This window comes from Canis lupus, chromosome 36 (assembly GCF_048164855.1).
Source record: "Canis lupus baileyi chromosome 36, mCanLup2.hap1, whole genome shotgun sequence".
Taxonomy (NCBI): domain Eukaryota; kingdom Metazoa; phylum Chordata; class Mammalia; order Carnivora; family Canidae; genus Canis; species Canis lupus.
The window spans coordinates 25,188,189-25,210,357 of record NC_132873.1 but is presented as its reverse complement, the minus strand read 5'-3'; the positions used below and the strand labels follow the sequence as shown (position 1 = coordinate 25,210,357).

Genomic DNA, 22,169 nt, shown 5'->3' with positions numbered 1-22,169 from the left:
AGGGTAGGATTGGTATATTCTTTTTTATTAGTTTGATTTTCTTTTTAGATCTTAACTTTTCTGAAGAAATTTTGAAAAATAATTATGGAATTTTTAAAAATAAGAATTACAGAATCTTTACAGAAAAACAGATATTAACAAATAAACAGAACCTATAATCCCAAATGGATAAGTCTTGTGTTCGACTGTTCCAGCTAACAGTTTAAAGGATAACAGGCTGTAGCAACAAAGCGGTAAAATGACCAGACATTCCTAGGTTTATAGACAGGTATGTTACATTTTTAATCCCCCCACCTTTTGCAATCTTACAGACTCCTAAGAGTGGATATCTGACTCAGAATAAGAAAACAAACTAGGATTTTAAGCTTGCAAAAAGAAAAAGAATTAACTAGAGGGTATTTATGACAGTAAATTACTGAATCATGACTTGTTAGTAACAAGAGCTACAGACTAAAGAAAACTTTAGATTCCCCACAGTCTTCCCATGATGTAGTGGTTCTCCAGTTTTTAGCTGCCCAATACATTGAAGGGACACCACTCATTGCTATCAATAATACTGACCCGTTTGAGCAGGAACTGGATACACAGGTAGAGCTCCTGCTCAGGTAAGCTTTGGAAATAACCCTGCTTCTCTGGAGAATGGAGACAGTGCTTTGATTTTACTTAAACTACAAGAAGTCTCACTTGCATTGAATTATGTTGCATTATATATAACCTTCCTCTCTGATTGGTTATCATTTTGTAAAGAAATTAGTCAATTCAAACCTTAAAGAATTTTCCTAAGGCCAGATAATCCAAGCCATCGGAGCAGTTGAAAACAACACACTGCTTGGCCACTGCTTTTGCTAAATCTTTGGTCGTTTCAGTCTTTCCAGTGCCAGCTGGCCCCTCAGGAGCTCCTCCGAGATGCAGATGAAGGGCTCCAAACAAGGTTCTGAAATATAAGAATGGAGCAATCTTTGTAGAATAATGCCATTTTTTAGTATACATTACTAAAAGAGGAAAAGTTCAAACTGAGAGCCAAATTTTCCACTTCCTTTTCAATAACTTCTTCCTTCCCACGAATCTCTGAAAATCTCTGACTGTGCATTCCTTCATTACATTTCACTTCTGAAGAGGTGATTAAATATGACAGAACCAGAACAAATGCACTTGAAATTCAATGCTGACTCTGGTCAATATGGAAAATTCAGTTGATGCCGAACCACCCACTTCCCCGAATGGCAAGCACCTGGCAATGCTACATTAAAAAAAAAAAATACTAACTTTTGAGATACATAGCCATTTTTGAAAGAATGTAAAGGAAATCACTAACGAGAAAATGCAAAATTTTCAGTAATTAGCTGCTAAAGCTCTAGAGGTACATATTGTTTTGGGATCTGCATACAAACACAAGTGCATTTACGACCACATAGAAACAGAAAATTTTTTTTTTTTTTTTTTTTTTTTAAGATTTGAGAGACAGAGAGAGAGATCTAGTGGGGGACGGGGTGGGAAGGAGTAGAGGGAGAGGGAGAGAAAGTCTTAAGCAGACTCCATGGTGAGCCCAGAGCCCAATGCCAGGCTCAATCTCACAATCCTGAGATCACAACCTGAACCAAAACGAAGAGCTGAATGCTTAAGCTTAACCAACTGTGCCGCACAGGTGCCCCCAAATAGAAAAATTCTTCTATTGAGCAAGGTGAAGAGCTGGAATAGGTTCACCTATGCAAACCTAGAAGCCTTGAAAAGCTGATTTATCTCTATATGGGAACTAAAATTTCTGGAGAAGGACAAAGAGAAAAATCAGCTGCAGAAGAGGTAGGAAGCTTACCCTTCACTGCAGCACCCAATGAAGAGCCTACATCATTCATGGAGGTAGGGTCCAAATTTCCATTATCCATGGGCACATTTACCCAAACTGGGAAATTCACACTGAAATTTTGTTTGGGCCAAAGAAAAACCTGAAGCCCTTTCAAGAGACAAACATGCTCCACATGGACACCTCTACAGCTGAGAAAATGTAAGACTTCATGGGGAAATGACTCTTACTTTTATTATGAACTCATAATAAAAACCAGAGAGAAAGAGTGAGGAAGAGAAAGAGAGAGAGAGAATGATCAAAATTAAGAGTCAGACTTGTGGTGCCAGGCAGACAAAGGTGTGGGGGAATTAACTACATACATGGTACTCTTTAATATTCTGGTGGTTTATTCTATGAGATTTTAAATAAAAAGCAATAGGAGCCTCTGTGTAGTACAGTTGGTTAAGTGTCTGACTCTTGGTTATGACTCAGCTGTGATCTCAGGGTTGTGAGATCAAGCCTCACGTCAGGCTCCACTGAATCTGCTTGAGTTTCTCTCTCTCTCCCCCTTTGCCCCTCCCCCACACGCTCTTTCTCTAAAATAAACAAATCTTTTTTTAAAAAGTGACATAAGAAAATAGTGAGAAAAAAGTCAATTTCATAAAAGAGACAACCTGAAATCTAGCAATGAAAAAATATAGTCACTGGACCTACTAATAAATTACCAGATTAACTAGCAGAGTAAACATGAAGAAACAGAATTCTGCACTACAAGATAAATATGAGGAAATCACCCAGGAAGATGTCGAGATGGAATATAAGTACAGGTGAGAGATCAAAAAAAGGAAGAGAATGGGGAAAAGGCAAAATTAAAAAAGCAATGCCTATGGGGTGCCTGGGTGGCTCAGTAGTTTAAGCACCTGACTCTTGGTTTCAACCAGGTCATGATCTCAGGGTCTTTGTGCTGGGCATGGAGCCTGCTTAAGATCCTCTCTCTCAACTCCCTCTGCCCCTCCCTTCCTCTGTCCCATACATACATACATACATACATACATACATACATACATAAATCATTCTCTGGCTGAGAATTTCCCAGAATTGAAGAAATATATGAACTAAAAAGTCTCAAGTGGATAAATAATAGTCACCCACATCTAGTAGCATTACAGTGAACAACAATAAAGAGAAAATCTTAAAAATTACAATAGAAAAAAATACCTACAAAGGAATCATCATAACAGACTTCTCAGCAGTGGCAACAAATGCCAGGAGAATGATATCTTTGGAGAGCTGAGGGGAAATTATGGTTCACTTATAGTTCTATACCTAGCTATCCTATCCTTTAATAATTGAATGAAGACCAAATTTTGTTTAAAAAAGCATTTTTAGACAAAGACTGATAGAGCTCACTACTTGCAGAACCCCACTGAAAGAATTACTAAAGGATGTTGCCTAGTAAGAAGAAAAATTAAACCAGAAAGGTGGCAAAGGAAGTAGCAATGGTGAGTAAAGACAATGATAAAAATTTTTTGTTAAATGTATGTAAATATTAGATGTAAAAAATATGTAACACAATAGAAATAGAGCAATATATGTCAGATCATCTTATCTTACAGACAGTAAGGCTGGTCACCTAGCACAAGGGCACATGGAAATTGGCTAGGAAGCTTGTCAAAGAGAGGTGAAGAGTAAAGATCTTTGGAAAGAATTGTTAACTGTGTTGTTTATTTCCCGTCCCTAATGTAGAAAAGAAGAAAGCACTTGTTCCTCTTCCAAGCTACCTGAGGGGTTTTAGAGAACTTTTCAAAAAGCTTGGCACACTGTCTGACCCCTGGAGTTTAGGGGCTGGGAATTCAATCACAACTTAAAATATTTAAAGTCAAGAAAATGCCTGTAGCTATTCCTGATGGCAGAGCCAGGGGAAAACAGTGACAGTGAGACAGATGTACTCATACTGCTGGCAAAATGAATGCCTATTTATCATCTGACCAGATCCAGATCTCATCAGAAGGGAGCTATATTTGAGTCATGTTGAGTGGGACTGTCAGGAGACACATCTAGAATCAGAGAAGACACTGAGGTGAGTGTCCATGTGTTGGTTGACCTCAGAGACTGAAGCAGAAGTCACCAGCACCCAGCCAGAGAAGGCATCTTGCACAGGTGACTAGGGGTGGGGAGGGGTTTCCAAAGAACCCACATAAGTATCTTATGGGAGATCTGGCACATCTGGGCTTGTGCCCTCACTGAGGACACTAAACAGCCAAGAGATAGCTGCCACAGGAGATACTTATCTAATGTGAACCCACCTCTCCTGTTCCTTCTCCCCTCCTCCATTAACCCCCAACACTGGAGGAGTCGCAGGTGAGCTATGGAGGGATAGATGCAAAGGACAGGGTTAAAACTGCAAATGACTGCCCACACTTGAATCCCCAAATGCAGGCCTGGAGCTTGTATCAAGCTTGAGCTGGGAGGGAAGGGGAGTTTGGTTGTTTTTGTTTTTTAATTATTTTTTTATCGGAGTTCAATTTGCCAACATATAGCAAAACACCCAGTGCTCATCCCATCAAGTGCGGAAGGGGAGTTTTAAATTGGATGAAAGATGTTGGCTTTGACATTAGACCCAAATGGACTTTTTAATATTTGAAAAAAAACCCACAAAATTTTAACTTAGCTTTTGACAATAATTTGGAGTACGAGAGATGGGAACTAGGATTAAAGTTGTTAAAGCACCTTGATTATTCAGAAGCACAATAGGAGAAAATGTCAATGGAAACATCTATAGGTTATCTAATGGAGGTATCCAGCAGGCATGTAACACAAGTATACAGGAGAGACACTGGCTGGAGTTACAGATTTATGGATCTTCAGAATGTAAGCTAGTAAAGCCTGAAAGTGGATGAGAACATTTGAGAAACCATGAGGCATGAGACAAAATACCCTGTGAAAACAGAACTCTAGAAAATTCTGTGTTTCGGGGGAAGCCATGGGTTGCCTCAAATGATCTGAAAAAAATAAAAAAAGAAAGCTTCAAGAAAGGATAAATGAACAATGTAAACAACAATAGCAATATTGGGCAATACTTAGCTCCAGAGTTGAGAGGAGAAAGCCAGCAGAGAAAGAGAAATTGAAGGTAAAGTTGACGGGGTATTGAGAGTCTAAGAAAGGATAATGTAGGATATATTTACCAAGTGGAAGCTAATCTGGTTCTTCTAAAGATTTAGTGGCCTAGGGTGAGTGAAATTTAATTTCCAGTAGACCCTTAAATTAGTGAGTTTACCTGTAACATCGATCAGTGAGTGGGGTAATAACCAGCCGAGGAGAATTACCCAGATACTCATATCCATACCGTAAACCAGCATTGATCATCTTTGTTTCTAAATGATTTTCCTAGGATAAATCAGGAAAAATGAAGTTAAATAATAAAATTTTAAATAATATGAAATCTCAAACTTCTTAATAGATAATTGCCAAGTTATAAACAACACCTGGCACTTGGGTGACTCAGTCAGTTAAGCATCTGCCGCCGGCTCAGGTCATGATCCCCAGGGTCCTGGGAGGGAGCCCTACATTGGGCTCCCTGCCTTGTAGGGAGTCTGTTTCTCCCTCTTCCTCTGCCCCTCCTCCTTGCTTTCAAATGAATAAATAAAAAATCCTTAAAAATTTTTTCAATTTCCAGACATCCTTAAATTCCACAGAAGAATTCAATAACTAATTTCTTTGGATAAGTAACTGAAGTCAACGGGTTCAATTTTTTCCATAGGTACCTGTGGAAAATATATTTGTCCCTTATATTTCCTATATTTTCTTTTTTTACTTGCTAATGCTTTTTTTTTTAAATTGAGACATAATTGATGTACAATATGAGTTTCACATATAAACATAATCACTCTATATTTGTGTATATTATAAAATGATCACAGTAAGTCAAGATCATATGTAAGTACAGTTTTCTAATAATGAGAATTTTAATATTTACTCTTAGCAACTTTTAAATATGCAGTACAGTATTATTAACTATAGCCAACATAACGTGCATTACATCCCCATGACTTATTTATGACCAGAAGTTTGTAGTTTTTTGACTCTCTTCACCCATTTCTCCCATCTTCCCACTCTCAGCCTCTGGCGAACCAATCTGTTCGCTGTATCTACGAGCTTGGTTTGTTTCAGATTGTACATATACGTGGGATCATATTGTTTTTGTCTTTGTCTGACTTATTTCACTTAGTATAATGTCCTCAGGGTCAATCCATATCATTGCAAATGATGGGATTTCATTTTTAACGACTAAATAATATTCCATTGCACATATATACCACACCTTTATTCATTCACCTGTCAATGGACATTCAGGTCGTTGCTATAGCTGTTATTGGAAATAATGCTGCAATAAACATGGGAGTACATACCGCTTTTCAAGTGCCTTTATTTTCTTTAGATAATATCCAGAAGTGGAATTGTTGGATCATATGATAGTTCGATTTTTTATTTATATTTTTTAATTTTTTATTTTTTGAGGAGACTGCATACTGTTTTCCAGAGTGGTTGCACCAATTTATATTCCCACTAACAGGGCACAATGGTTCCCTTTTTCCCCACCCCCTTACCTGTATTTGTTATCTTTTATCTTATGATAATGGCCGTTCTAATAGGTGTGACGGGATCTCTCACTGTGGCTTTGATTTGCATTTCCCTGATGATAAGTGATGTTGAGCTTCTTTTCATGAACCTGGTAGCCGTCTTTATGTCTTCTTTGGAATAACGTCTGTTCAGATCCTTTGACTATTTTCAAAATAGGTAGTTTTTGCTATTGAGTTGTAGGAGTTCTTTATGTATCTTAGATGTTAACCCCTTATCAGATATGATTTGCAAGTACTTTTTCCACTCAGGAAGTTGCCTTTTCATTGTGTTGATGGTTTCCTTTGTTGTGTAGCACTCTTTAGTTTGATGCAGTACCACTTATTTTTGCTTTTGTTGCCAAGTCCAAAAAAAAAAAAAAAAAAAAAAAATCATTGCCAAGCCTGGGTTAAGGGGCTTACCATCTATGTTTTCTTCTAGGAGTTTTATGGTTTCAGCTCTTACATTCACGTCTTTAATCCATTTTGAGTTAATTATTGTCTATGGAGTAAGACAGTGGTCTAGCTTCTGTATTTGCTATGTGGCTGTTCAGTTTTTCCAACACTATTGACTGAAGAGACTTTCTTTTCTCCACTGTATATTCTTGGCTCCTTTGTCATAAATTATGTGACATATATGCCTCGGTGTATTTCTGGGCTCTCTGTTCTGTTCCATTGATCCATGTGTCTCTTTTTATACCAATACCATTCTGTTTTGATTACTCTAGCTTTGTAGTATAATTCGGTATCAGGTAGCATGATGCCTCCAGCTTTGTTCTTTTTCAAGATTTCTTCAGCTATACAGTGACTTTTGCGGCTGCATACAAATTTTAGGACTGTTTTATTTCTGTGAAAAAATGCCATTGGGGGCAGCCCAAGTGGTTCAGCAGTTTAGCGCTGCCTTCAGCCCAGAGCGTGATCCTGGAGACCCAGAATCGAGTCCCACATCGGGCTCCCTGCATGGAGCCTGCTTCTCCCTCTGCCTGTGTCTCTGCCTCTCTCTCTCCCCCCCTCTCTGTGTTTCTCATGAATAAATAAATAATCTCTTTAAAAAATGCCATTGGAATTTTGACAGGGATTACACTGATTCACTGGGAGCATTTTAACAACGTTAGTTTTCCAATCCACAAGCATAAGGTATCTTGCCATTTATTCGTGTCTTCTTCAATTTCCTTTACTAATGTCTTAGAGTTTTCAGTGTGCAAGTCTTTCACCACCCTGGCTAAATTTATTTTTAAGTATTTTGTTCTCTTTTATATAAGTGGGATTGTTTTTAAAATTGCTCTGGTAGTTCATTATTCTCCTATATTTATAATTAATTGTTTAATTCATTTTCACTACTGGGTGGGTATTATGTTATCGCCCTTTTACAGATAAGGAAACTGATGCTTACAGACAGTAAATAACTTGCCCAGGTCATACATCTGGTAAGGGAAGGGGCTGGCATTTGAAATGACGATTCCATTGTGAGCTCCTATCTACTACCTCTCCTATGGTTTTCCAGGCATCTGGTTCTCATCTTTTTTTTTCCCACTCCCATACCACTTCAAGTCTTTCACAGAAGTGAATCTGCTAAGGATTTTTGAGTCTGTATCCTCTCACACCCTCAGTTCCTTCTTCCTCCTGTCGTCAGGCCCACCTTGCCCATTCTACTAACTGTTCCTATCGCCTTTCCAGTTTCGACTGCCATCACCACCCGTCCAGGTGTCCTGATAAGAGCCTTCCTTCCAGATCATGTTTCTGGTTCCTTCAATTGATCAACAAGAGGAAGCTTTCATGATTAAATCACAATAAAAGTCTGATTTCTTACATTCTTTAGATGTATCAAAAATCTAGAAACACACAAAAAAAATCTAGAAACACAATTTTAAACTGCCTAGTTCAGATATTTTACAGATTCAGCAGGCATAAGGACTCATTTAAAATGAGTCATTTTTTATAATTACTCAATTGATATGTGTCTATATGTGTATATGTATTTATACAGAACTATACATTTGAATATGGATTTGGATATTAATGAAGATATAGTCTTTTGTACAGATGATATATAGTCTTTGGCTGCCTTCATCTTCAGTCTGCAGAATGCTTGTTTGGGTACAGTCAGTCATCAGCAAAAAATCCTATATTATCATATATACTATTTCCCGTGCGAGCAAGCAAGCACAAATTAAAAAGCTATGAGCTGAAATTGCCATGTAATAACACTCAGTGATATCACTTACTTGCCAATAATACCGAAGCTGACTTAACCACTCAAAGTCAGAGTCATCACTAACTTTTTTTTTAACAAGCAATGTGAGGACATCTCTAGCATGGACGTCTAGCACCACGAGGGCTCCCAGAGTAACACGATTCTGCTTGGACAATTTGCCACGGACCAAAGTTACAATATCATCAATTTGCATGTTACATTTTTCCAAGTATTGCTCAAGAGCCTGGAAGAAAATAAGAATTAATGTGATCAGAATTTTTCTGAACAAAAATATTCTCAGCTGGTATGAATACAGAGTGGGTTGCTTTACAGTTTTTCTATATGACATAATTTAAAAATAAATTGTGGGTTTTCTTACTTGCAAAAGTATTAGGTGAATAAGGCCAATCTGGCCAGATGCAGTGGACACACGTGGTTTGTATCTACTCAACAGCCTTTCCCTTCCTGTCTCCACTCTCTGCTCTGGGGTCTGGTGAGCTGTCCATCACCTTCCCCATCTCAAAGGCAGCGGGGGTGTGTGGGGGTGATGTGTGACCCAACCAGAGCCAGTCATTGTTCTTCCCAGGAACTGCTGTATAGGCAGAGGGGGAAAGTGCTTTCCACTAGGCCCAGTGGACTCAGGAGCATGCCCATCTGAGGCCACCGCAAGCCTTCAGCCCCACTGCGGGACAAAGGCCACCAGAGCCAAGCAGAGAGAGAAGAGGGTGGAAAGAAGAGTGGCTACTGCAGCGCTGATGCCCCGAGCCCCTGGTCCCAGCTGCTGGGTCGTGCATCCCATCAGCCCCTTAGCCCTGAGCCCTGCCATGCTCACTTATGGGGCTGGATTTGTGCCACTTGAAATGGAAAGACTTTAATAAACAAAACGTCCAACTTCGTAGTTTATGGTAAACAAGGCCACTTCTGAGAACCAGGCTTGCTTTGGAATCTGTTTGTTTGTTTCTGGTTTTTTTGTGGGCTAAATCTAATTAGTAAGTTAAAAAAGAGAAGAGGGTTGATGATGACAATCAAATTAGAATCAATGAAACCAGCTATGCTTACGGGAGGTGTCAGCGTGCTCCAGCAGGCTGCGGTGGTTGTGTTCCCCACTCTAATAATGTCTGATAAACCCTGGGCACCAAGGAGTGCATTTCATTCCTTCAGGACCAGGCAACTGGTGATGATGTAACCAGAGAGCATTTCCAAGAACGAGAAAAATGTTGAAGGATGGTGCTGGAGACCGCAAACTGTTTCTCTACGGGACACTTTACTTATTTCTTGAACTATTTTATCTTTGCCTTTAAGGAGGTAATTTGTTCAAAGGTTTGGTGCTTGAACACTGCAGCCTCCATATTATTTACATAATCAATTGCTATTAATTCTCCTTGTAGGCAAGTGAGAGAGATATGTCTGTCCCACCCATGTTTAAAGAGATAAAAGTGTTGAAATTCTTGGAGACAATTAGTGAATATATTAAGTATATTGAGCATATAAATGAGTAAGAACCAATTTTCTCCTAAGAATGTAAGCCACACGGATGGGTCATCTTAGTTTTCTCATCAGTAAATGTGAGGAACTCTGAGAACCTTACTAGTTCTCACATTCCATAGTTCAACAGAAAACATAAAATAAAAATTTAATGTTTAAACCTGACGGTCCAAATTATATGTCCATAAGAATTTATTACTACACACCGTAGCTGAATGTATTTTCCTATACTAGGAAAACAGATTTAGAACTAAAATTTAACTTCAAACTGTGATAAATGGAGTTCTTTAGGAACAAATATTATGTGAATCAATGAGAATTTAGATTAGAGATAGAAAAGAATCATGATACTGATAGCATTTTTGTTACATTTTCTTCCTTGTAAATCATTCTGTAAAAGGAGCTAAGGAACCTAAAGGTTACTAGTATTATATGCTCCCAAAATAAACCCTGCCTGAAATCAAATATTTTTTTATCATACCTGGATCCTTCTACATATGCAATGATACAGTGGCTCAAAATCACATCACTATGTGCAACATCCTGAGCTCTGTGATAGCAGTGATTCTTTCATTCATCTCCCACGGACTAGTTCCACAATCCACATTCACTGAATAAATAAATCCCAACAGGTCCTCTGGGAGCATGATTGTAGAAGATATAGGGCTTTTATAATATCAAGCTTAGACAACCTGGTGTGTTTGCCGAGAATGGAAGTATCCAGTCTTCTAGGAGGCTGCCAAGAGTCTCCAGCTGCTCAACCACAGTCATCAGTTTCAAATGTGAACCACACATTAGGGGAAAAAAATTATCAACACATACAATACTAAAACATATGCTAGCCTCCCATGATAAAACTACATGTTAAACTTCTAAAACCCCATCAACGCTATTGAATACTAAAACATGCGCCAGCCCCTCATGATGCTGCTACAGAACTTCAATGGCCTAACCATGGCTGAAAGACAGGGACAAGGGGCACCGACAGGGGATCGAGGGCAGAGTAGTCTCGAGCAGGTGAACAAGAATTAATTTTTAAGGACACATATAAAGCTTAATTCTATATCACAAAACTTAACCATGAAAGCACCACAGAATGCAACAGAAGACGGTAGTCTGGCAAGCAACAACAGCAGAGGCGTAACTTGCTGAGTCTTGCTAACCCACGGCTTTAGAGGACCTTGAGTTTATGGTGCTGAATCACCCTCAAGTAACTCAGGTTCTCATTTTGGCTTTCTCTGTGAATGGCTCCATGCCTGCACCATGTCATGTGAGTAGAAAGAAAACTGAATAGGCTGATAAATGAGTAAATAAATAACTCAATCTCAGTATCAGTGAATAGTGCTGTAAACAAAAATCCCTATCTGTATCTGGATGCAATGTGGTAAGCATTATAGGCAGACAGTTTTGAGCAGAGGACACGTTGATATGGGAGTGACATAAATTGCATATCCCTCGAGATTCAAATTATGCTTGGGAGAGAAATGGAATCATGAAAAAGCTGTAGTTTACACTATTTTTTAAAAAAGATTTTTAATTTATTCCTGAGACACACACACAGAGGCAGAGACACAGGCAGAGGGAGAAGCAGGCTCCATGCAGGGAGCCCTATGTGGGACTCGATCCCGGGACCCAAGGATCATACCCTGAGCCAAAGGCAGATGCTCAACCCTGAGCCACCCAGGTGCCCCTAGTTTATGCTTTAAAATGCTGTACGTCAACTCCTACCATTGCAGCTTGCTTGGAGTGAGACCAAAGAAAAATATGGATTTGACAGAGGGGTAGAGGTTTGATAAACACCACATTTCAACTGAGGAAATTTGCAAGATGCCTACTCATTTGTCTAATCCGCTCATTTGCTTCTTTGTTCCCTGCAGACTAAGTCCCATGGTGGCGAGTGACAAAGTTGGTATTGTGGGTGGGGGGCTGGCCAGCAAGCAAGGAGGGAGATCCGGGAGGTTACATGTTGCCCCAGTAGCCTAGGTTGGTGATAGAGGAATCCCTCCGTGTGGTAGCTTAAAAGTAAAGAGAGAAAATGAATTCTCTAGACCCACTAGGTAAAAAAAAAAAAAAAAAAAGAGGGAAAAAGAAAAATGCCTATGGGGCTGGAATCCAAGACCTCAGAAGTAACTCCAAGAGCTCACCGCTGTTAGGGAAACCCCCATTCCCCTGTGCCCTGCATTCTGTGAAGACAGACTTTTTCCAGAAAACCCTCACCTCCTGCCCTATGCCCTCAGCTCTCCCCACAGGAAAGAAATAAGTCAACTGTTGGTAAGTTTGAAAGAACTAAGCATGTGTCACTCAGTTCCTTCCTTTATGGGATCTGCCTACAGAGAATAACATTCTCTCGCAAACCTCAACACTATCAGCCATTCAACAGTGCCTTAAAGACCGTAATACCAAACTCCACATCAAAAATACATTTCAAATTCATGATTTCAGACAAAAGATCTAGGACTACTTTCAACCTGAAATCCTGTCTCAAGGATAAAAATGTTGCATTAAAAAAAAAAAAAAAAGAAATGTTGCATTAAATGTGGTTTCTGTGTTAATTACTGTGGTTTCTGTGTTAATTTGTTTGTTAATTACTAACAGTGAACCAATTAATATTATTACATTAATATGTATAACATATTAGAATATTTAAAATTAAGCATCATTTAAGATATCAATAATTATTATTCAAAATCAATATATTAAGAATTAAAAATGAAAGTCAAAATAAATCAACCAACACCTTGTCTTCACAGGATGGTTTTACTCAAGGCATAAAAGAGAATTATGTTACTTTTCCTCCTGATTTTTCCGAGTTTAGGAAGTTTCTTAGTTTTATTGCCCCTATTTTTAAAGGTATAAATTGTATATAATAACAAGACTGAGGCTCAAATACCCTTGATGTTTTAAGAGGATTGTCTTTGTTTTTGTTTTTTTTTTTATAATTAGTGTATTCTGGCAATAGTACTGTTGAAAAAATGCTGAAAAACCTGGGGGTAATAAAGCTTACCTCTTGTCCCTTTAGAATAGCTGTTTGTACTTCTAGTGTCCAAAACGTTTGAGATACACAGAGCACTGTCTGTCCAGGCCAATCCCTCACCCAGTTGATTCGCAAATTTTGTGTATAGGCAAATATTGCATCTTTGATTACCTAATTGGGGAAAAAAAATGCTAAGGATAGTTTCACAGTTTACTTGAATGGCCTATACAATGAAGAGCTAATCCCTAAGCAGATGAACTCATACTGTTCAACTTTTTAAAAGCATGTTAGCCAATAATGAAGACTCAAAGCATTGGTTTGACTATTTAAATTCAAGTTTATTCATATACCTGTGAGCAAAAAAAAAATATTATCTAGTATTTTATTTCATTGATACAGGAATAATTCGTGTGAACTACATTAAATCAAAGATTCATTTGACCAACTGTAGCCAAAGATATCCTAGATACATTTAGATTGATCCAGCACAAGCAGTTTTACTGTGAAATATAAATTTAAGTCATTCCAAAATGAGATCTGTCAAATCCATAGACAATAGTTTTCTTTGAACTTCATCAGATCCCCATTCAGCCATGGGCTTATGTGCACACTCAGGCAAACCACACGACTCCTCTCAAGTTCCTCCTGTTTCCTTACTCTCAATCTGTAAGATACTAGATGCCCAAGGCAATGATGACAAGTACGGGTGTATAATTCATTTATGGAAAGTTAAGTATAAGGAAAGTCAGGAAGTCTTATTTATGCTCTTTGCTACATGTTTTGAGTCTAATTCATGTGCTTCACCAGCATATGTTTTCAGTGGCTTGGCATATTCCACTTTTTACCAGGCATCTAGGAGAAGCATTCTAATCTTTTACACATACCAACCAAAAATAGGAATGTTGCCTGTGAGGTGACACCCACTTAAATGTTTGATTTCAGAAAAGACTGTCAAAATTAGATTTTTCTGAGAAATATATAAAGGATGTATGAAGCTTTCTGGATTTCTAGTCTAGCTAGGATATTTATGGAGCTGAATAGAGATGAAGGGCAGTGTTGGCTATTGATAACAAAGAAAATTTCAAAAGCCAAAAGGAGCTACAGAAAGGGCAGGTGAAAATGAGCAACTGAAGGACGGAAAAAACATAGAAAATAGAAGGCACAGTACAGAAATGTCAGGGATGGAGTAAATACGTTCTCTAAAAGGACAGTGTGTAAAGAACAAGAGGAAAGCATTAAAATCTAAATTACAATTTCTACATAGTGGATGAGGAGAAATTTATAAAAACATTCTACAATATTGTACATAAAATATGTCTATGTGTGCCATATCCATGTGGAAATATAGATGGAAGTAACATACGCATGATAAAGGGGCAATGGTGCCAAGAACATGACTTTTTTATTATTTACAAATGACCCAAAATTGACTTAATTTAAGCATGCAATACTCTTTCAAGTATGCAAATACATTCAGTAAAACATAGTAACGCACATCTCTCACTTTGTAGTACTGGATATTAAACTCAATTACACGTTTCAGTGACACAGACTTATACATGAACATTTAGGAAAGATACTTCCTACACAATTCCTTGCCATCCCATCTAAAAGCTCTGGAATGGCAACCAAAATACCTTCTCTAAGTGCTTTGACAAAAATAATTAAAAGAATAGTTGTAATAGTATTAGGTCTAAGACAATGAGTTATCACTGTATATATCAGTTAACAAACTATATACGCAAGGCTGCTGAGTAGGGATCAAAGTAGAATTCATTGATATTGCTTACAGCTATATAAATGGGAATCTTATTTGTCAGGATATATCAAGGCTTATGAAAGCTCATCCCTTGGACCTAGTGGTCCTACATGTGAGAAGTTATCATAAGAAATAATTCAATCAAAGAAACCAGCTATATCCATATGGATAGTCACTCTAATTTAATCCATAATAGGGAGAAATGAAAAACTATCCAAATCACTTTACACCTACTTAAAAACTATTATGCAGGCAGATATTAAAACTATATTTAAGAAGAGAAAGCAGTACTTAGACACATGCTATCTTTTAAACACTTAGATTCTAATCAGTTTTTCAATAATGTATGAGAGTATCTGAAAAATTAATGAAAACTGTTCTTGAATAGGACATGATGCCATATTTCCTTCTCATTCCTGTTCTCATGATCCCCAAACTCAATCATGATTTTCATTCTTGATGAGGAACTTGAATGCTATGTCCACGTTATAATAAAAAATGGACTTAAGTGCTCAATTATTCTGTATTTGTTGCCAGGACTTGAAATTTTCTACTAATAAAAATAATTACAAATGACTGAGTTGATGTTTTACAAGATACGGAAAATATGAAGTGACTTAACTATAGGCAGTATTTGTGATTTTCTAATATTTTGGTACATATTTTGTATACGCACAGGAGAAAAATATTCACCATAGAAACATACATGTCAAGGAGATTGATGTGAAACTGTAGAGATACACCCAAGGCAAGACTAACAATAGACTCTGTAGACCAAGGTGTGTTTAATTAATGATGAAAGAAGTAGCATGTGGCTACAAGAAATAGGACTTAGGACTAAAATCCAATACTTCAAAATATCATCCATACTTCAGTAGTATCGATGGTACTTTGTCCCACTTTTCAAGTGGGCCATCTCTTTATCTTTAAGCTATCTATTATAATTAAACTGGTAATTCATGATTAAAAAACGTCTGTCTAAAAAAAAGTGCATTTATCAACAATACATTTTTTATGTAACTTCTACTCCAACATAGAACTCAAACTCATGACTCTGAGATCAAGAGTCACATTCTCTGCCTACGGAGCCACAGGTATCCCCCACAATACAATAAATTCTACATCGTTACTAGAAATAATGATAAATACAGTACCTTGTGGATGGATTTAATCATAACTCTCTCTAGCTCAACCAACCACTTCTCCACTTGACCTCTGGCTTTGGCTGTCGAAATGGTCTCTGTGAGTTCCACGACCTCTCCTTCACTACTCTTCATGTGGGTAATGTCTAAAGTTTCTGTAAATTCTACCCTTGCAATTCCTTCAAAACATTTCTTCAAGTGAGGTTGCACCCTGTTGGGGGAGGTGGGGGGGAGGAAAATATTTAAGCGAATTAATTACATTAAAGAATTCCTAAACTATCAGTGTTCTCTGTGTACCAATCCTCATTCACAATTTACACATGTGCAATATGTGTTAGGCCCCTACTTGATGCTGCTGGAGATGAAACACTGAGGGGGAACAAAAGGCATGATCCCTGCCTGTATGGATTACTCAGTCCAGTAGGAGGTCATCATTAATTGAATAATCACAAAAAGATCTGTCAAACTTTAATTATAATAAGAGCTACAGAGGAGACACCCATGAGGCTTTGTTTCCAACACAATGAATTGAAAGATGTTAAAAGTAGCATAAAAGGCAAACCAGTCTTGACTAATAGATAATACACTAATTGGAAGAATCTTCAAATGCACAAAACTAGCTTTTTCAACTGGGATCTTCAGAGACTGCTTACAAATTATGAACCGGGTTTAGCATTTTAAGTACTTCACAGTTCACTACATCAACTGCTTTGAAAGCATCCAACTATGGTCATTGTAATACAGATGGAAGTGGCTAAGCCCTCATTTTTGGCACATTACCAATAACCAATTGAATTTATCTTGCAATAGGAAATAAGGAAGTGGGATATTAAAATTCAGATGGAAAACTGACCCTAAATTTATCTTTTTGTCTGGGTTATTCGTCTCCTACTTTGAAGGCACAAGGCACAAAAGTAACAAATTTAATAAATATCCATTCACTGTCTGCTATATACTAGAAATACACATTCTTCTAAGGAGTTGGGAATCAGCATTGGAAAAAAAAAAGTCAAAAATCTCTGCCATCATGGAGCTTTTATTCTGCTAGAGGAAATCAGATGGTGAACTAAGTACATTTTAGAGCATGCCAGATGATTTAAAAAATGCTGAAAGAAAATAGGGCAAAAAAGATAATCCAGGACAGGTGGCTAGGGGGTGCTGGGTTGCCATTTTAAATACAATGGTCTGGGAAAGTTTTCTCAATGGGCAGGCGTCTGAGCGTGTTTCCACAAAAATCTAGAGGAGGTAAAAGAAGTCGTGGATACTTAGATAAGGAGCATCTTTTGCAAAGAGGACAGTACACTGAAGGAAGAGGCTGTCCCTTTTATTGTAGAATTGGAAGGACTATAACAGAGTCAACAAGAAAACCAGAGAGAGAAATAGGAAGGATGATGGGAGACCACCTGCGTGGGTCAATGCAAGCCACTGTAAGAGTGATGTGTTCTGAAAAATATGTAAGAGAAAACCAACAAAATATGAAATCCTCCCCAAGATGCATCACATTTGGGAAAATATCCTTCAGTGATATTAAGTATGTTTTTATTACATTGGTTATTGATAATATTTAGGATATTCTTGAATATCATTATATCTATCCACATTCTACCTTATTTTAAAAATTAAATTTAAGCAGATAAATTTAGCCACGTGTTATATATGTAAGCAACTTACCTAGTGGGATCTTTAGTCTCAGATAGTATCTCAAGAAGTTCATCATTAGACAAGAAAAAGAATCTGGGGAAGAAGAGACGTTTCTTTTCCAAATATTCATTAAGTCCCTTAAGAATGAGTTCCAAAAGTTCATTTGATTTTTTCAGCCTTTCCAGCATCCTCTCAATAGTTACAACTTGTAGAACATGTTTATCCTAAAAATAAAAAAAAAAACACCCAACTCAAAAATATCAATTCCAAATTTAGTGTTCACCGTTGACATCAATGACAAACTAAGAAAAGGTCTTTACTAAGAAAAAGCTGCTAAAACACATTGGAGGTATTAATCACCAGACCAAACAGTGAGTACATGCTAGTATATTTATTAATATGAGTAACAGAAAATGTATAGATTTTTTTTAATGTATAGATATTAAGGGAATGTTGTTAAAAAAAATTAAACAAGGAATTTCAAGACTAACTAATTTAGCTTACTTCTCTTACTCAGCCATGGCTAAGAGATCAACCAAAAGTGTCAGCTGTAAATTGTTCTATAGAGCAGTTTTATTATTTCTGCAGGACTCTCTAAAATGCTTTTGCTAGTATACTCGGAATGTGGCTGAAAGGGAAAGATGCACTTTTCTGCATTGTTTTGAATTTTAACAATGTAACTTGGAAACCCAGCAATTTAATCGAATAAGATAATCATCATTAATACCTGTTTTCTCAATAAAACAGGTTCACATGGAAATATGTAACATATCATTGTTACCTTCAAAGAGACAATTTTAAAACGATATTTTATTTCCTAACAGTTCTATGTTTAAATACACATTTTTAAAAACACATGTAAAAAGAAGCATGACAAAGACCCAAATCATAATTTAAATGTGCAATTCATCCAATAAAGAAAGGAAAGAGGAGTACTCTTGGACTCCTAAATCCAAAAACCAAAATGATGTTCTCAGAGTGCCACCTTCTGGTAATGTTTGCCTTTTCTTGTTGGAAAAAACCAAAAACCAAAAACAGGCTGAATAGTTGCTAGTAAGTGTGAAAAACTCCTTTCACAAACTAACAATATTTATTTTCTTCTCAGCCAAAGAATTTATTGCAATATTCCTATTTTGGATCTGAGGTTTGAAAGCTAAAGAAAAATTCAGCTATTTAAAACAACAGTTCATATCTCTTTCCCTAAATACTACAATTACAAAAGAAATACCTCTTCACATTCAAGAAAAGTTTTGTATTGGATTCTTGAGGTCAAACCTACTTAGCCAGATTCGCTCTACGACTGAGCCAAATGTGCCATCCCTCAATGAACAAAGGCCATAATGTATGTACCTTTGTATGTTGACTTAAGGGAAAAAAAATATGTAAAAGTAATCATCTCATGACTGGAAAATAAAGTTCCTTCACTTTCTCCCTGTGGTAAGGTGAACATAACAAAGACTGCATCAGATAAAGGAAAGTGCAGACCTGGTTCCTAAGACTCAACGCTGCTTCTAACCTGTATGACCTCGGGTCATTTACTTACCCAGAGTCTCTGTTTTCTTATCTTTATTTTTTTTAATTTATTTTTTATTGGTGTTCAATTTGCCAACATACAGAATAACACCCAGTGCTCATTCCGTCAAGTGCCCCCCTCAGTGCCCGTCACCCAGTCACCGCCACCCTCCGCCCACCTCCCCTTCCACCACCCCTTGTTCGTTTCCCAGAGTCAGGAGTCTCTCATGTTCTGTCTCCCTTTCTGATATATCCCACTCATTTTTTTCCTTTCCCCTTTATTCCCTTTCACTATTTTTTTATATTCCCCAAATGAATGAGACCATATAATGTTTGTCCTTCTCCAATTGACTTATTTCAGAAAGATGAATGGATAAAGAAGATGTGGTATATGTATCAATGTTTTCTTATCTTTAAAAGGGGAATAAGAGTCCTCTTCCAAAGGCGTTCTGAGGACCAAACTAGATGAAATACTTGAAGCAACTCAGATGGTATAAGTGCAGGAAGCACCTATACCTGAAACTACCCTTCATTTTGTCCTCCACGACTGTCTATGAAAGAGATGGACGGATGGACGGACAGAAAGACACTACGGGGGGAGGGGGCGGGGTGGACAGATGGAAGGAATGAGGAGGTTACTCCACTCCAGTTTCACAGAGTTAAAATGAACGGTTATAATCTGTCACCCTTCGGGGAGGCTATTGATCATTGTAAAATAAAACTGGCCTCAAGTGCCTTAAGTCTTGCCATAGCCTTGCTCTGCAGCAGGCGTTCACTCCATCATTAGGTGCTGCCCATGAGCCCACGCAGGGCGAGGGGAGCCTGCCGGCCTACAGAGCAACTCAAGGAGACACAGTCCTCCATGGCCCACCAGGATGGAACTTGGTAGCTCTGTTCTCAGGACATAATAATAAGATGTTCTAATAGGAAGCTACCAGAAATTTGAAACTTAGTGTGACTCCCTTGACACTTTAATTACTTTCTGTCTCCTGGAGGGGAAGAAAAGGAATTTCTAGCTGTCATATTTTTTTTCTTGGTTAAAGGAATAATTCTACAAATTTTATGTGTCTTCTTTGGCTTCACAAGTATCTCTACTCTCAGCAGCTCAAAGTAACAATCTACTGGTTGATTTACATTTTTAAACCAAATGCCTGTGATATCAGGGGCCTGAAACTTGAATTTGGGTATATAGAGAAAGCATTCTAATTCCTGCCTCCAGGAAGCCTCACAGAAAGTATGTTTTCATATGCTTCATGATATTAAGCTCATGCCAGTTCCGTGAACTTCCAAAAGCATAATAAACTACCTCATCAGAAATCCCTGGATAACGGGAAATTTGGCAGATACTCATGAAACCTTTTAAGCGTTAAGAAAGAAAACGCGGACTCACAGAAGAGACCTTGGGACACCTTGTCTTGCATATTTTCCAGGATTCTGCGGAGGCTTCAGGCAAGGGAAGCTCAGCAGGAGAGTCAGATGACCTACAGTCGATCAAATCAACCCCAAAGTCCCCATTTCCCAGTTCTCACCATCCTACTCTGGCCCACTAAGTAATTTACCTTTCACATAACAGATCCGGCAAGGCTCTCATTTAAATTACTTTGTAATTTGCCAACCCACTGAATCAGGCTCCATCGCTCATTCTTGGCTATGTCAAACTTCTAGCTGTAATAAGAGGCTCTTTAAGGGCGGCCACAGAAGCTCCTTAGTCCTCTGACCATGTCTTGAGTAGTTGTAAATTCTGAATTAAGCCATATCATCCTTTAATTTCTCCAGTGCTTTTAAAAGAATTCAGCCCGCCTTCTATCCCTTTTATCTCAAATTCCTATAGTACTGACTTAATCCAGCAGCCACCTGGTCCACTAAAGAACTGCCTGTAAAATAGACTCTCCATTCCAGGAGACCAAGAGCATAATTTAAGTGATTTTTGTACTGCATGCCAGGTACCGCCAGTATCCCGTCTTCAAATGGTAACTAGATTTTCACCATCCTAAAACCCAACTGGGTCATATCAACAACTCTAGTTCCATCTTTGAGGTGTTTGTACATTTATTCAGAGTTCTGTGCAGAATGCTTCTAGGTACATTAAGCAAAAAAGACACTTAACATAGGGAATTAAATGATTACAAAGTCATCAGAAGGCCTAAGGGAGCATGCTCCGAGCTGAGCTTACAGGAGCGACTCCTAAAACACTGTGGAACTGACCTACCAGGAGGGTTTCTATCTCTGCCCCAATCAGGACAAAAGAATACCACCACTGACTCTACTGCACTCAACCGCACCATGGTAGGTGTGATTCTAGGGCTCAGAAAGCCACCATCGTCGCTGTCTCTAAATACCTATGAAGCTGATGACCAGATATTGAAGTCCTGCTGGAAAAAAAAAAAAAAAAAAAAAAGTCATATGCTCATGATCTTGCCTGACAGCAGAAATAGCTGAAATGACAAGAAGATGGCTGCTGTTTCACTTATGCTTTCCAAATCCCAAGTGCGTGTTTACAGTCGTCTAAATCTAATTCATTGCCAAAAACTAGATGGTAGGGAGTCTGAGAGATGGTTTTTAGCTTTCCAGCTCACTAGAAAGAAGTGAGATGCATAGTGCCAAGTGATCATATTTACTGGTCAAGACAAAGAAAGAAAAAAAGTGACTCCTAAGTGTTTTGCCCGAGCAACCAGGGAGATGGTACTGACGTGTACTAAGATGTGGTTAGACTACAAGAGGAAAAGTTTGGGGGAGAAGTTCAAGAGTGCATTTTTATGCTGGTATGGAAAACAAATGAAGACTTGTAAGGGTCAAAAGTCAGGTTGGGGAGTGAGTGCAGTGTACATGAAGACAGATTACCCACTTCCTTCACCTCCGAATGGTAGGCAGTTAACTGGTTTCCCCCCCGCCCTGAATCTTAAGGAGAGGGCCGAAGAGAACCCCTGGAAATGTTTTCATTGTCTTCAAATAGAGGAGGCTAACATCTACCCCAACTGGAAGTCTGCTCCAGCACCAGGGGTGATGACCTGTTCCAGTGCTACCAGAGCAGGAAAAAGAACTGTGGGAGAAGATGGTAGGGAG

The 22,169-nt window shown here is 38.1% G+C and overlaps 1 protein-coding gene and 1 long non-coding RNA gene across 6 annotated transcripts in view; one reads left to right on the top strand and one right to left on the bottom strand.

Moving 5' to 3' along the window:
* The window catches only part of DNAH7 (dynein axonemal heavy chain 7), a 234,340-nt gene that overhangs the window by 145,142 nt on the left and 67,029 nt on the right, over positions 1-22,169 (bottom strand). For all 4 annotated transcript variants that reach the window (XR_012024865.1, XR_012024864.1, XM_072812865.1 and 1 more), the window contains exons 20-25: positions 17,625-17,818; positions 15,966-16,164; positions 13,083-13,223; positions 8,625-8,837; positions 5,061-5,170; positions 766-934 (exon numbers count right to left, since the gene is read on the bottom strand). Coding sequence is in view for 2 of the 4 variants with exons in the window: in XM_072812865.1 (XP_072668966.1) it covers positions 766-934; positions 5,061-5,170; positions 8,625-8,837; positions 13,083-13,223; positions 15,966-16,164; positions 17,625-17,818 (1,026 nt within the window). In the remaining 2 variants the exon portion in view is untranslated. The remainder of the gene's footprint in view (positions 1-765; positions 935-5,060; positions 5,171-8,624; positions 8,838-13,082; positions 13,224-15,965; positions 16,165-17,624; positions 17,819-22,169) is intronic.
* LOC140625537 (uncharacterized) overlaps positions 1-22,169 on the top strand; it is a 136,613-nt gene that overhangs the window by 110,020 nt on the left and 4,424 nt on the right. Inside the window, exons 4-5 of one of the 2 annotated variants that reach the window (XR_012024868.1) lie at positions 3,203-3,285; positions 3,776-3,919. The exons of the other annotated variant lie outside the window; for it this stretch is intronic. This is a non-coding gene — a long non-coding RNA (uncharacterized lncRNA). Of the gene's footprint in view, positions 1-3,202; positions 3,286-3,775; positions 3,920-22,169 lie in introns of those variants that run through there. 2 annotated transcript variants of the gene reach the window in all.